This window comes from Zalophus californianus, chromosome 7, assembly GCF_009762305.2.
Source record: "Zalophus californianus isolate mZalCal1 chromosome 7, mZalCal1.pri.v2, whole genome shotgun sequence".
NCBI lineage: Eukaryota > Metazoa > Chordata > Mammalia > Carnivora > Otariidae > Zalophus > Zalophus californianus.
This window is the reverse complement of record NC_045601.1, coordinates 59,684,160-59,699,639: the sequence shown is the minus strand read 5'-3', so window position 1 is coordinate 59,699,639 and position 15,480 is coordinate 59,684,160. Positions and strand designations below refer to the sequence as shown.

The following is a 15,480-nucleotide window of genomic DNA, read 5'->3' as shown; positions in this document are numbered from 1 at the left end:
GTAGTCTAAATTATCCTTGAAACCTCTTAAATTGCCCAAATAGTACAGCTTGGTTGATCTGATTATTGCAGTTTTTCTAACTCTTCTTTAGCCAGTGTTTCTCAATAATCTGCAATTAATTTTTCAACTTTTATTCACTGATATCATTAAGCCATCACCTCCTGCTTAAACTCATTCAGGCATTCATTCCATAGGTCTCCCCCACATGCTCAATGTTTTAGGCTTGGGTGTGCCTACTACTTAGGATATACTCACTGAACAGAAGGCAAATGGTCCTTATTATTTAAAGTCTTATTTTTCTCTTGTGTTTATTCAGCATGTTATTGAATTCATGTAAATTAAATGCACTTTGTTTTATTAGTTGCTTTTATTATTTTCCATTAATACTATATTTTGAAGTCTAGAAAGTATTTACATCTAAGAACAAACATTATTGTATTTGTTACACTCAGTATACCTCAATGGTGTTGTATTTTATATAGTAGTGGCTGGCGGTTCTACCCAAATCAGTTGAGGAAAAATACCCAGTTCGCTCTTCAAAACGAATCATCCGAGCTTTGTCTAGTTTTCGACCAACTTCAATGACCAACTGTTCTCGATGCTTTGCTAATGTTGGGTCAATCTGTAGGAAAAAATATATATATAAACACTTGAATATTTCTTTAGAGTCATTATTTACAAACATATACCTATTTATGGAAATTAAAATTTTTTGTTGATATGTTAGTTAGAATAAAATTTTTTTATTATAATTTTTAAAGAAGTACATTTTTATAAATTCAGGACATAGCTAGAAAATATTTTAATCCATTAAATACTTAAAAATTCATTAATATTATTGATCTTTATTATGTTATCATTAGGTAGTAATATTTTGCAATCTAAAATTCTTATATGGTCTTATAATCTTTAAGAATATAAAGATTGGCAATCAGATATTAGTAAAACAATCTGTCTTTTCCCTCCCACACTAAAATAAATAGGGACTCTAAAATATCAAGCTGTATTCCTACTTCATCAGTTATTTGGAGAACTCGCAGTGAGGATGATTTTCTCTGTTAAAGATATAAAGAAATAAATGCATAATTATTCTCACAAGAGTATGACTTTGGTGTTCTAATAGTTTACATAACTGCTGATGGAAAAACCCATTTTGCCCATAATAATAATAGAAGCAAAGAGTAAGATGAAGTTGACAAGAAATTTCTGAATAGTTTTGAAATTATTATTTAATAGCCTCTTTCTAAACAGAAAGGACAATTAACACAAGATATTAACAAGTATTCTTAAGTATTCTGATGTGTGTGTATGTGTATAAATGTATGTATGTATGTATACATATATACAGGCACACACACCAAGTCCTGAAGGTCATGCTCTAGTCAGGAGCAATAAATATGACCTTTAAAGGGAAGGGAGGGGAGTATAAAAATTCTTCAGAAATCAATTAATGAATTAAAACTCCTACTATTCCTTCTAACTTACATTTTTAAAAAATTTTTTATTGTTATGTTAATCACCATACATTACATCATTAGTTTTTGATGTAATGTTCCATGATTCATTGTTTGTGCATAACACCCAGTGCTCCACGCAGAATGTGCCCTCCTTAATACCCATCACCAGGCTAACCCATCCCCCTACCCTCCTCCCCTCTAGAACCCTCAGTTTGTTTTTCAGAGTCCGTCTCTCATGGTATGTCTCCCCCTCCGACTTACTCCCCTTCATTCTTCCCCTCCTGCTATCTTCTTTTTTTTTTTTAACATATGTTGCATTATTTGTTTCAGAAGTACAGATCTGTGATTCAACAGTCTTGCACAATTCACAGCGCTCACCATAGCACATACCCTCCCCAATGTCTATCACCCAGCCACCCCATCCCTCCCACCCCCACACCACTGCAGCAACATTCAGTTTGTTTCCTGAGATTAAGAATTCCTCATATCAGTGGGGTCATATGATACATGTCTTTCTCTGATTGACTTATTTCACTCAGCATAACACCCCCCAGTTCCATCGACGTCGTTGGAAATGGCAAGATCTCATTCCTTTGGATGGATGCATAATATTCCATTGTGTATATATACTTCTTCTTTATCTATTCATTTGTCGATGGACATCTTGGCTCTTTCCACAGTTTGGCTATTGTGGACATTGCTGCTATAAACATTGGGGTGCACCTACCCCTTCGGATCCCTACATTTGCATCTTTGTGGTAAATACCCAGTAGTGCAATTGCTGGATCGAATGGTAGCTCTATTTTCAACTGTTTGAGGAACCTCCATACTGTTTTCCAGAGTGGTTGCACTAGCTTGCATTCCCAACAACAGCGTAAGAGGGTTTCCCTTTCTCCACATCCCTGCCAACATCTGTCGTTTCCTGACTTGTTAATTTTAGCCATTCTGATGGGCGTGAGGTGGTATCTCATTGAGGTTTTGATTTGGATTTCCCTGATGCCGAGTGATGTTGAGCACTTTTTCATGTGTCTGTTGGCCATTTGGATGTCTTCTTTGGAAAAATGTCTGTTCATGTCTTTTGCCCATTTCTTCAATGGATTATTTGTTCTTTGGGTGTTGAGTTTGATAAGTTCTTTATAGATTTTGGATACTAGCCCTTTATCTGATATGTCATTTGCAAATATTTTCTCCCATTCTGTCGGTTGTCTTTTGGTTTTGTGGACTGTTTCTTTTGCTGTGCAAAAGCTTTTTATCTTGATGAAATCCCAATAGTTCATTTTTGCCCTTCCTTCCCTTGCCTTTGGCAATGTTTCTAGGAAGAAGTTGCTGCAGCTGAGGGCGAAGAGGTTGCTACCTGTGTTCTCCTTTAGAATTTTGATGGACTCTTGTCTCACGTTTAGGTCTTTCAACCATTTGGAGTCTATTTTTGTGTGTGGTGTAGGGAAATGGTCCAGTTTCATTCTTCTGCATGTGGCTGTCCAATTTTCCCAACACCATTTGTTGAAGAGACTGTCTTTTTTCCATTGGACATTCTTTCCTGCTTTGTCGAAGATGAGCTGACCATAGAGTTGAGGGTCCATTTCTGGGCTCTCTATTCTGTTCCATTGATCTATGTGTCTGTTTTTGTGCCAGTACCATACTGTCTTGATGATGACAGCTTTGTAATAGAGCTGGAAGTCCGGAATTGTGATGTCGCCAGCTTTGCTTTTCTTTTTCAATATTCCTCTGGCTATTCGGGGTCTCTTCTGGTTCCATACAAATTTTAGGATTATTTGTTCCATTTCTTTGAAAAAAGTGGATGGTATTTTGATGGGGATTGCATTGAATGTGTAGATTGCTCTAGGTAGCATTGACATCTTCACAATGTTTGTTCTTCCAATCCATGAGCATGGAACGTTTTTCCATTTGTGTCTTCTTCAATTTCTTTCATGAGTATTTTATAGTTTTCTGAGTACAGATCCTTTGCCTCATTGGTTAAGTTTATTCCTAGGTATCTTACAGTTTTGGGTGCAATTGTAAATGGGATCGACTCCTTGATTTGTCTCTCTTCTGCCTTGTTGTTGGTGTATAGGAATGCCACTCATTTCTGTGCATTGATTTTATATCCTGCCACTTTACTGAATTCCTCTATGAGTTCTAGCAGTTTTGGGGTAGAGTCTTTTGGGTTTTCCACATACAGTATCATATCATCTGCAAAGAGTGAGAGTTTGACTTCCTCTTTGCCAATTTGGATGCCTTTGATTTCTTTTTGTTGTCTGATTGCTGTGGCTAGGACTTCTAATACTATGTTGAATAGCAGTGGTGAGAGTGGACATCCCTGCCACATTCCTGACCTTAGGGGAAATTCCCCATTGAGAATGATATTCGCTGTAGGTTCTTCATAGATGGCTTTTATGATATTGAGGTATGTACCGTCTATCCCCATACTCTGAAGAGTTTTGATCAAGAAAGGATGCTGTACTTTGTCAAATGCTTTTTCTGCATCTATTGAGAGGATCCTATGATTCTTGTTCTTTCTTTTGTTAATGTATTGTATCACGTTGATTGATTTGCGGATGTTGAACCAACCTTGCAGCCCAGGGATAAATCCCACTTGGTCATGGTAAATAATCCTTTTAATGTACTGTTGGATCCTATTGGCTAGTATTTTGGTGAGAATTCTTTCATCCATGTTCATCAAGGATATTGGTCTGTAATTCTCCTTTTTGATGGGGTCTTTGTCTGGTTTTGGGACCAAGGTAATGGTGGCCTCATAAAATGAGTTTGGAAGTTTTCCTTCCATTTCTATTTTTTGGAACAGTTTCAGGAGAATAGGTATTAATTCTTCTTTAGATGTCTGATAGAATTCCCCTGGGAAGCCATCTGGCCCTGGGCTTTTGTTTGTTGGGAGATTTTTGATGACTGCTTCAATTTCCTTAGTGGTTATAGGTCTGTTCAGGTTTTCTATTTCTTCCTGGTTCAGTTTTGGTAGTTGATACATCTCTAGGAATGCACCCATTTCTTCTAGGTTATCTAATTTGCTGGCATGTAGTTGCTCATAATATGTTCTTATAATTGTTTGTATTTCTTTGGTGTTGCTTGTGATCTCTCCTCTTTCATTCATGATTTTGTTGATTTGGGTCATTTCTCTTTTCTTTTCGATAAGTCTGGCCAGGGGTTTATCAATCGTGTTAATTCCTTCAGAGAACCACCTCCTAGTTTCGTTGATCTGTTCTACTGTTCTTTTGGTTTCTATTTCATTGATTTCTGCTCTGATCTTTATTATTTCTCTTCTCCTGCTGGGTTTAGGCTTTCTTTGCTGTTCTTTCTCTAGCTCCTTTAGGTGTAGGGTTAGGTTGTGTATTTGAGACCTTTCTTGTTTCTTGAGAAAGGCTTGTATTGCTATATACTTTCCTCTCAGGACTGCCTTTGCTGTATCCCAAAGATTTTGAACAGTTGTGTTTTCATTTTCATTGGTTTCCATGAATTTTTTTAATTCTTCTTTAATTTCCTGGTTGACCCATTCATTCTTTAGTAGGATGCTCTTTAGCCTCCATGTATTTGAGTTCTTTCCAACTTTCCTCTTGTGATTGAGTTCTAGTTTCAAAGCATTGTGGTCTGAAAATATGCAGGGAATGATCCCAATCTTTTGGTACCGGTTGAGACCTGATTTGTGACCTAGGATGTGATCAATTCTGGAGAATGTTCCATGGGCACTAGAGAAGAATGTGTATTCCGTTGCTTTGGGATGGAATGTTCTGAATATGTCTGTGAAGTCCATTTGGTCCAGTGTGTCATTTAAAGTCTTTATTTCCTTGTTGATCTTTTGCTTAGATGATCTGTCCATTTCAGTCAAGGGGGTGTTAAAGTTCCCCACTAGTATTGTATTGTTGTCAATGTGTTTCTTTGTTTTTGTTATTAATTGCCTTATATAATTGGCTGCTCCCATGTTAGGGGCATAGATATTTACAACTGTTAGATCTTCTTGTTGGATAGACCCTTTAAGTAGGATATAGTGTCCTTCTTCATCTCTTATTACAGTCTTTGTTTTAAAATCTAATTTGTCTGATATAAGGATTGCCACCCCAGCTTTCTTTTGGTGTCCATTAGCATGGTAAATTGTTTTCCAACCCCTCACTTTCAATCTGGGGGTGTCTTTGGGTCTAAAATGAGTCTCTTGCAGACAGCATATTGATGGGTCTTATTTTTTAATCCAATCTGATAGCCTGTCTGTTTTGATTGGGGCATTTAGCCCATTTACATTCAGGGTAACTATTGAAAGGTATGAATTTAGTGCCATTGTATTGCCTGTAGGTGACTGTTACTGTATATTGTCTGTGTTCCTTTCTGATCTATGCTGCTTTTAGGCTCTCTCTTTGCTTAGAGGACCCCTTTCAATATTTCTTGGAGGGCTGGTTTCATGTTTGCAAATTCCTTTAGTTTTTGTTTGTCCTGGAAGCTTTTTATCTCTCCGTCTATTTTCAATGACAGCCTAGCTGGATATAGTATTCTTGGCTGCATATTTTTCTCGTTTAGTGCTCTGAAGATCTCATGCCAGTCCTTTCTGGCCTGCCAGGTCTCTGTGGATAGGTCTGTTGCCAATCTAATGCTTCTACCATTGTAGGTTACATATCTCTTCTCCCGAGCTGCTTTCAGGATTTTCTCTTCGTCTCTGAAACTCGTAAGTTTTACTATTAGATGTCAGGGTGTTGACCTATTTTTATTGATTTTGAGAGGGGTTCTCTGTGCCTCCTGGATTTTGATGCCTGTTTCCTTCCTCACATTGGGGAAGTTCTCTGCTATTATTTGCTTCAATATACCTTCTGCCCCTCTCTCTCTTTCTTCTTCTGGGATCCCAATTATTCTAATGTTGTTTCGTCTTATATCGCTTATCTCTCGACTTCTGCCCTCGTGATCCTGTAGTTGTTTCTCTCTCTTTTTCTCAGCCTCTTTATTTTCCATCATTTGGTCTTCTATATCGCTGATTCTCTCTTCTGCCTCATTTATCCTAGCAGTTAGTGCCCCCATTTTTGATTGCACCTCATTAATAGCCTTTTTGATTTCGACTTGGTTAGATTTTAGTTCTTTTATTTCTCCAGAAAGGGTTTCTCTAAGAACTTCCACGCTTTTTTCAAACCCAGCTAGAATCTTTAAAGTCATGATTCTGAACTCTAGGTCCGACATCGTACTAATGTCCTTATTGAGTAGGTCCCTGGCTGATGGTACTACCTCTTGTTCTTTTTGCTGAGGTGACTTTTATCGTCTTGTCATTTTGCCCATAGGAGAATAGATGAATGAGAGAACAAAATGCTAACAGGTTAACAATGTCCCCAACAAATATACTCTATACAAATCAGAAAAGACCTGAAAGGAAGGGAAAAGAAAGAAAAAAGAAAGAGAAAAAAACAAAAAACAAAAAGAAAAAGATAAAAACAAAAACAGAACAATACAAAAAAAACAGAATATGATCAAATATGATCAGGCTAGTGCATATAGATCAGTGCCACACACTAGATTTTGGGCGTATTTTGGTCTGTTAGAAAAAAGTCCCTCCTAAAATTTTAAAGGAAGAAAGACTTATATATGTACAAAATAAGGGTTGATACAATGAAGGGATGGAAGATGAATGTAAAGATGAAAATTATAAAAGGTTTATAAAAGGAATTGATAAGATAAGTTGTTTGAAAAAAGAAAAAAGATTTAAAAAAAAAAGAAAAGAAAAAAGGGAGAGAATGTGAGCAGGCAGGAGACTAGAACAAAGCCATACACTAGTGATTTAGGGTATATTTTGATCTGTAGAAGAAACTGTATCTCAAAATTTTAAAGAGAGAACAACTTATATATATATGACAAAAATAAGGGTAACTACTATGAGGGGATAAAATATGACTCTAAAAATGAAAAATAAAAAATGTTTTTTTAAAAAAAGGGATTGATAAGATATTGGTTGAAAAAGGGAAAAAGAAAAATTAAAAAAAACAGTTAAAAAAATTAACTTTGAAAAACTAATGAATCAGGGTAAAAAAAAGCCATGAATTCTATGTGCAGTATTCCCCTAGCGCTGGAGTTCTCCCATTCTCCTTGATCGGTAAACTTGGTCTACACTGGCTGGCTGTTCCTGCTGATCTTCTCGGGGAGGGGCCTGTTGCCGTGGTTCCCAAATGTCTTTTCCGGAGGCGGAATTGCCCCACCCTTGTTGGTCCAGGCTAAGCTGCTTGGGTTTGCTCTCAGGAGCTTTTGTTCCCTGCAAGCTGTTGGTACTGCTTTGGAGGACCAGGGTGAAAATGGTGGCCTCCCAGTCTCCACCGGGAGGAGCTGAGAACTCAGGGCCCCCGCTCCTCAGTGCGCCCCCAGAGAAAAGCAGTCACTCCCGTCTCCCCGGTCTCTGGCCGCACTCCGGGCTCACCTGGCCTGTGACTGAGAGTTTCTATCTCTGGCACCTGACCCTGTGTGGAGTCTCCAAACCCAGCAGATCCCTGCGCCGCTCCTCCCCAGGGAGGAAGGGGAGTCTCCCCAGCTCTGCTGCTTGTTGGGTCCCTGCTGGAGGAGCAGTGGCCCGATTGGGCCACGGATCACAGTTTATGGCAACCCCGAGCTGAGAGCCCGCGCCTTGGCTCCGTCTCTGCAGCCGGCTTCCCCGCTCTGCTACCTGGGAGCTCTGCTGCACTCGGGCACCCCCCATCTTTCTGTGACCCCAAGGGTCCTGAGACCCTACTGTCCCGTGAGGGTTCCACCCCCTACTTAGCCACTGGAGCGACGTCCCTCAGCGGAGCCGACTTCTTAAAAGTTCCGATTTTGTGCTCCGCGGCTCTATCACTTGCCAGAAGCGGCCGACGGAGGCCCCCTTCCCCGCTGTCTATCCTCCCGAATATCGCCTCGGATTCACTTCTCCGCACGTCCTACCTTCTAGTAAGTGGTCCCTTCTCTGTTCAGAGAGTTGTTGCTACTCTCTTCTTCGATCTCCTGTTGAGTTCGTAGGTTTTCAGAATGGTTTGATCCCTATTCAGCTGAATTCCTGAGACCAGATGAAATCCAGGTCTCCTACTCCTCCGCCATCTTGCTCTGCCCCCCCTAACTTACATTTTGATGGTAGCTTATCCATATACCAAATATTGCTAAAGTAAATTTAAAAATCAGAAAAATGAGGCAAAGGAAAGTCAAATGTAGGGAAGATGGAATCAAAAGTCATTAGCAAATACAAAAGTCTTAAATATTTGCTATAAATGATATACTGTATGTATCAAGTTCATCTTACAAAACCATTTTATTCATACATGTTCTAAACCATTAAAAATATGTTGGACAACATGATTTATGTTAGTTCACATGAGTTTTGTGGCTACAGATTCTTACTGAGTAATAAAATATAAACATGTAAGTAAAAAAAAAATTAAAAAGATGAGTCTCTAAACTGTGAAGACAGTAAAACTATGTATCTCAGAAGGAAAAAAGAATCACTTTCTTTATACTAGAAAATTATACAAAAATGACTTCTGATATTAACCTAGTACTTAAAAAATCAATTGATATGTTTATTTTGCCCCAAGATTTGCAATGGCTTAGCCCATAAAACTATGTGTTGTGTTTTGCCTTCCTCTACCCTTTCAGAATATTTTCATAGTGACATTGACTATTTTCACAAGCCCATATTTGTAACAAGATCTTTTTTTTCCCTCCCAAGCCTTAAAGTTTCAATTTTCCCATGGTCAAATCTATAGCACATAGCACAGGAAAAAGAAAAATGACAAAAAATACTGGCAACCTCTTTGATAACACAATGGAATATATACAAAAGCTGAGTTGACAGTAAGTGGAGGAAAACTAATTCTGAGTTCAATTTAACTTTGCTACTTTTGACTTAACACTAGTGAATATCCATATGATGATGGTGAAATAATGTTCTCATTAGACAACTGGTTTTATCTGTAATTAGGGAGCATGTACATTGTATAAAGCAGAGTTCTAAGAAAAGCCAAGATCTCACAGAATTTGTAAGCCATATTGACCACACAACTGTAAAGTTCACAGGAAGAAGTGCTACAATATACATTCAATTTTGTCACCGTGCTCTGTGGAACTGATCCAAGCCTCCAACTGCTAATTACTCATTAATGGTATCTTTTAATTTAGGAATACAGGCTTAGAAGGGACTTGATAAGAGGAACATACTTAATAAAACATAAGCCTATTATTAAAAGTGATCTATAATTTTCCTCATGTCTGTCTGGTTTACTCTAAAACCTTAATTTATTATCGTTTTTTAAAAATCACAGCAAAGGGCACCTGGGTGGCTCAGTTGGTTAAGCGTCTGCCTTTGGCTCAGGTCGTGATCTCAGGGTCCTGGGATGGAGCTCCGCATCGGGCTCCCTGCTCTGTGGGGAGCCTGCTTCTCCCTCTCACTCTGCCCCTCCCCCATGTTCATGCTCTCTAATAAATAAAATCTCAAAAAAATAAAAAAATAAAAATCACAGCAAAATATTAATACCAAATGGAAATGTACCTGAATAATAAATTGATAACAATATAAAGATTAACTTTTTGTGTGTATCTGTGGGAAAAGAGAGATAAATTGAGTGAAATAATTATAGGAGGCAAATTTAATTTTCCTTCGTATTTTCTAAGAAAGACTAAAGCTTTTTGTTTTTCTTCCAGGTACCTAATTCTATTCAGATGAGGCAGAAGTAGCAAATATTTATCCTCATATCATAAAAAGATTACAAAACTAAAAAAAGAAGCTTTGATATTTTTTTATAAATGAGTTTTCTACCTGATAAGCCTTGTGACTGATGCCATATACTAATGGATTTGCTCTCATCCGTACATAAAGATAAGTGTAACTTATCCACTTCACTGCTTCTTCCACATTAGTAACTGTTCCCAGAGCAATCTGCAAATCAAAAATATAACAAAATTAAACTAATGCATTAAAGTTGGATATAAACATTACATCAAAGACCATTTTGTCAAAAGTTAAGTTAAAATACATCATTATACTTTATTTAAAAGAAGGTAGGTATAATCACTGGACATGACACTTCTCTAATTAATTAAAAATCATTCCTGCCTCATTTAATTGAGAACAGTACATTGGAAATGCCATCTTCCAAAACTGAATTTACTCAGTATTACGGCATCTGATTATTTTTCCCTAGAGTTTAATTCTATATAGCATCGAAAGGTTAATAATTTAAAAATACAATAACAACATATAAAATCTGTGTAATAAAGAGAAAGGAATTATTAGAAAATGATATTAAAACAAAATTACAATGAAAAGTTTTCTTAAAAATACATTTCCTTAGCTACTAGCTCTATAGGTAATCATTTACTTAGTGTTCCTTAATTTAAAAATTCATGCAAGTTGTGAAACTTCATAGTTGTATAATCTTTCCTGAACATCTGGCTGAAAAAAATTAAATTTCTTAATACTTTAATCACAGGAGGAGAGATGCTTTCTACCTAAATCATTACATATTAGGAGAAAGAAAGGAAGAATAAACTCTCTCATTTTAGCACTGAATATTAAAGAAAATAAAACTTTTATGTTTGTTTTATCCTATAATTTTTAATTCTGTATAACTAATTTTGTGAAATAAATGTGGATGCTTAGCTATCTTTAGTTAGTTGAAGATGAGATCTTGCAATATATAAAAAATCATTATGCTGTTACATCATACTACTAGTTATTAAAAAAGAGAAATCACCAAAGTAAAAAGTGATAAGGCAGATTCTGACTTAAAATTTACACGAACTTATAAGTCAGAGAAAGACAAATACTATAGGGTCTCACTTACACATGGATTCTGAAAACGTCGAACTCATAGAAACAGTAGAATAGTGGTTGTCAGGAATTGAGGGGTGGAGGAACTAGGGAGATGCGGGTCAAAGGTATAAACTTTCAGTTATAAGATGATTAAGTTGCGGGTATCTAATGTACAGCATGGTAACTATAGTTAATACTGTATTGTATACTTGAAAGTTGCTATGGGAGTAGAGCTTTAATGTTCTCATGAAAACAACAAAATGGTTATTACGTTAGGTATATAACTACAAAATATATCAAACCATCGCACTGTGAACATTAAACTTTCACAATGTCATATGTCAATTAGATTTCCATAATTACATAAATTCATAAATTTACACTAATGTACTTACAAATGACTAAGTCATCCACAATGAAGGTAAATATATACATTTCCTAAAATGTGAACTGTAAAACTTTCTACAAAATGAAGAATAACAATACTAAAATATAACTAATAAGGGAGTTGTTTCACACTCCCCAAGTATTTAAAAATGAGACAGTTAAAACATTTTCCAGCTTCTTGAGGTGAAGGAAACTAGTTTAATGATAATAGCTAAAAATCTGATAGTGTCTCCCATTTGTGATTCTATTATTTGACAGCGAAAACTGCGTGGATTCTCTAATGACCTACTGGTATTTTAAAATCCTATCACACGAGCCCTAAGAGCAGAAAATTTTACAAAGGATAAAACAGTTTGCTATTATTTTCACAATCAGATGCAGTAAATTAACATTAATAAATACCTATTGCTACTAATGATAAAATAAAGGAAAGGAGGAAGGAGGTATCAGAGAGTGGATCAAGTCATTCAAGTCTTCTAAATGTTCACCAAAAGAAACAGACTAACTGACTACCCTGAAAAATGGATGTAAATTCATGATGGTACATCATATTTCTAGATTAATCTTTGAATGCCACCTAGTGACCAAGACAAGCATTTACTTGTAAATATCTGCTGTCACCTAGCGGCTACTTAGCACAGGAGCCTTTTATAATAAAAACGAGTATTTTTCAAATCTCTTTGCAATATATCCATTCATCTTAATAATCATATAGTAAGTCAGTAACTAGTCGGTATTATGTAAAGCACAATGGATATAGGAAAAATTAGAGCGTGATCCCTGGTCTCAAGAAGTTGTCTAGTAATGCTGGTGAGACACATGTAACTAAGATGACACTCATGAAACCACCATCCACAGTGCCTAGTATATAATACATATTCAAAAATGATTTTAATTATAAAAACACCTAACATGTGAAACTTATAAAAGTGCCATCAAATACACAGTGTAAGAGTTTTACGTTCTGTTAAGAAAAAAAAAATCCACCCCCAATTTGGTAATTTTAGAAGATTCAAAGTATCACATTGTATCTAATTTACCTACTTCAACTTTAGTCTTTAAGGTTATCTTAATTGCTTACTTGTATGTGCATGTTTTCTTAAACTGGTTAAAATCATATAAAAATGAAATAAATAATCATGAGTATGTGTGTGTGTGTATCCGTTAGTAAATATATGAGAAAAAAATTCATGTATGTATTCAGCTAGGATTTGCAAGCTGGCAGTAAGTATAAATAGGGCTGAGAATCAAGGGACTATCAGATAATGGTGATACAAATCGTTTACTAAATACCAGCTTGGCACAGGCGCTTACTAAATTTTCACAACAATCCAGCGAGATTGTCCCTATTTTACAAATGGGAAAATTGGGACTTTATAGGTGAAGTGAGTAGAATGAGAGCCTGTCTCAGGCAGGTGACATGTGTTGGAGAGTAACCAGAACCAGCATTGGGAAGGTTGGTCAGATTATGGAAGCCTTAAATCCAAGGACAAGGTGTTTCTACTATGTCCTGCAGAGACAAGAAAAATTCCATATAGAGTATGTGTACGGTTACAGAAAGATTAACATATTTTGAAGTATATACTACAGGGGGCTAACATAGAGTAGGTATCCAGTAATGTCTGCTGAAGACATTTTAATAAGCCTCAAACATGCTTCAGTGTTTCTCTCAGTGCAAAATTAAGTGGCTTTATACAGGGTTGGGAGTTGTGACCTTTTGGCGTTAGCATTAGAGAATCAGACCCATTAGGTATCAATCAGCAAATTTGTCTCATAAAATGTTTGTATTAAAATTATTATTTAACATAATACTTTCTTCAGTTCTAAACTAATGGGCAGGATAGATATTCATGTTATAAAAGATAGTAGTGAAGGCAATATTCCTAATCTAACATGACCCTTATGTAGATCACTGCCACTGAATAGTTTTGCAAAGATTTGGGGAGTCTAAAGACTTAAAATTCCATTACCTTAAGAACACAGCACACATTCATTTTATAAATTAATTTCATACTTGATTTCCACAGATTACAAAATTTAATTTCATACTCAACTATGATTTAAGGGGGTTTGTTTCCTTAACAAGAAAATTTACTTTAATTGGGAGTTATTCCAAGCAGACCAAAATATGAGAAAAAAGTTTTAGCAATGGTCTGTACCTCACTATATTAGCTAAAAATTTCAAGGTATGTATTTCATCATTTGAATGCCTTTTATGGCATTAAATGGAATTATGGTTATAATTAGCTGGCATTTCTGAAAATGACTTACCTAATAAGTACTTTATGAATATGAGGTAAATCTATGGACTACAATTTATTTTTAATTTTTCAGGTCTTGACCAAATAGTTTCATTGATAATGTTTTACAGTCTGTAAAAAGACTTCCTTGAGGACAAGACACTTATCCTGTGTCTTCTACACAATAACATCACTACCTTGAGTTTACCACTTATAAAAAGTTATCAATGATAGTAATTATGTTTATGAAGACAGTATTCCTTGATATAGTTTTCTAGAAAAACTGCACAAAAGGGAGACTTTCTTTTTATTATATGTCAAAGAAATTATGGCTACCATTTTGGAAAATTAGTCCTGGTCTTAGAAGGCAAATGGTAGGTATCAGTATAGAGAAATGTATTCATCTTTAACTTACTACAGTCTATATAAGGCAACAAAAATCTATGCTATAATGAAAATACTAGATATGTAGTTAAATATACCTGAGTTTGAATATTAGTTCCAAAAATTAGTAGCTGAAGGACCTTTGGGTCAGTCACATACCTCTCCGGGGCAATTATATCTACCTTGCAGGGCATTTGGAAGGTCCTTAGTCCACTAATACTATCATTGTATAATAGACTATTCTATCAGAGATACTGTAGACCCAAGACCAAAGACCTAATTATTTAAACCATGAAATCATAGCAGGTGATGGGGAGTGAAATTGAGCTATAATAACACTTTCTTTAGAGTCAAAATTTATTTCCTAATCTTTTTTATTTTCTTGTAATTATGCTTCTAGAGACTAGCATCTTCTAACTTCCAACCAAATCTTCCAAACCTCTAATCTTCTGATCCCAGATCAAGTTTTGCCATCTTCATGAATAAAGCCTTTCCTAATAGCTTGTGACCAAAACTGTTTTCTCCTTCTACTGAATCCTTCTATAGAAATTATCACTTTCCAACATTATTACACTGTGTTTTTGTAGCTTTTGCTCCCCGTTTGGACTATCTGCTCCTTAAGAGAGGAGATTGCATAGTGAATATGCTTTGGATCCTCTAAAAAGAATTATAAATACTGAACAGAATATAAGTGAATTTTTACAGGCTCTTTAAGAAGTAGCTGATATAGGGCTTGCACACAACAAGTAATTTGATTGCAAATGTTTCTTCATTTGTCTATTTAACATTTCATTTATTTATTCATCTATTTAACATTTATATCCCATCAACTTTAAAAAAATTATTTGAGTCCATTTTAAAGAAAAGAAAGGACAGAGAAACAGGAAAGTGTTGAATGCCAGGGCAATAATTAAAAATGTCTTGAAAACAGCGAAACTTCATTTGAATGTTTGACACACAGACTCTTAAATTAAGAATGTTTATCCTCTTTACCAGTTAATATGTTATCTAGACTTCCAGAGTCTGCTATTTAAATCTTAACACAAAATGCATGTACACACATGAAACAAATTATAATACTGTAGCTCAATTTAAGCAATTATAATTTGTATAATAGATTAATCAAATGACTCAACATAAAAGAGCTTTATAAACCTTATAAAAACTTTATAGAAGTATAATACAAATATAGTGGTGGTTACTGCTATTTCTGTTTCTCTAGTTTGTATAGCTTTGGTTAGATTTCTGGCCTTGAACAAAACCTCACAGT

At 35.7% G+C, this 15,480-nt stretch overlaps 1 protein-coding gene across 7 annotated transcripts in view; it reads right to left on the bottom strand.

Annotated features, from left to right (window-relative positions):
* ASCC3 (activating signal cointegrator 1 complex subunit 3) overlaps positions 1-15,480 on the bottom strand; it is a 337,927-nt gene that overhangs the window by 136,877 nt on the left and 185,570 nt on the right. For all 7 annotated transcript variants that reach the window (XM_027603944.1, XM_027603946.2, XM_027603941.1 and 4 more), the window contains 2 exons: positions 10,204-10,323; positions 458-622 (listed from right to left, as the gene is read on the bottom strand). In XM_027603944.1, the coding sequence (XP_027459745.1) occupies positions 458-622; positions 10,204-10,323 (285 nt within the window). The remainder of the gene's footprint in view (positions 1-457; positions 623-10,203; positions 10,324-15,480) is intronic.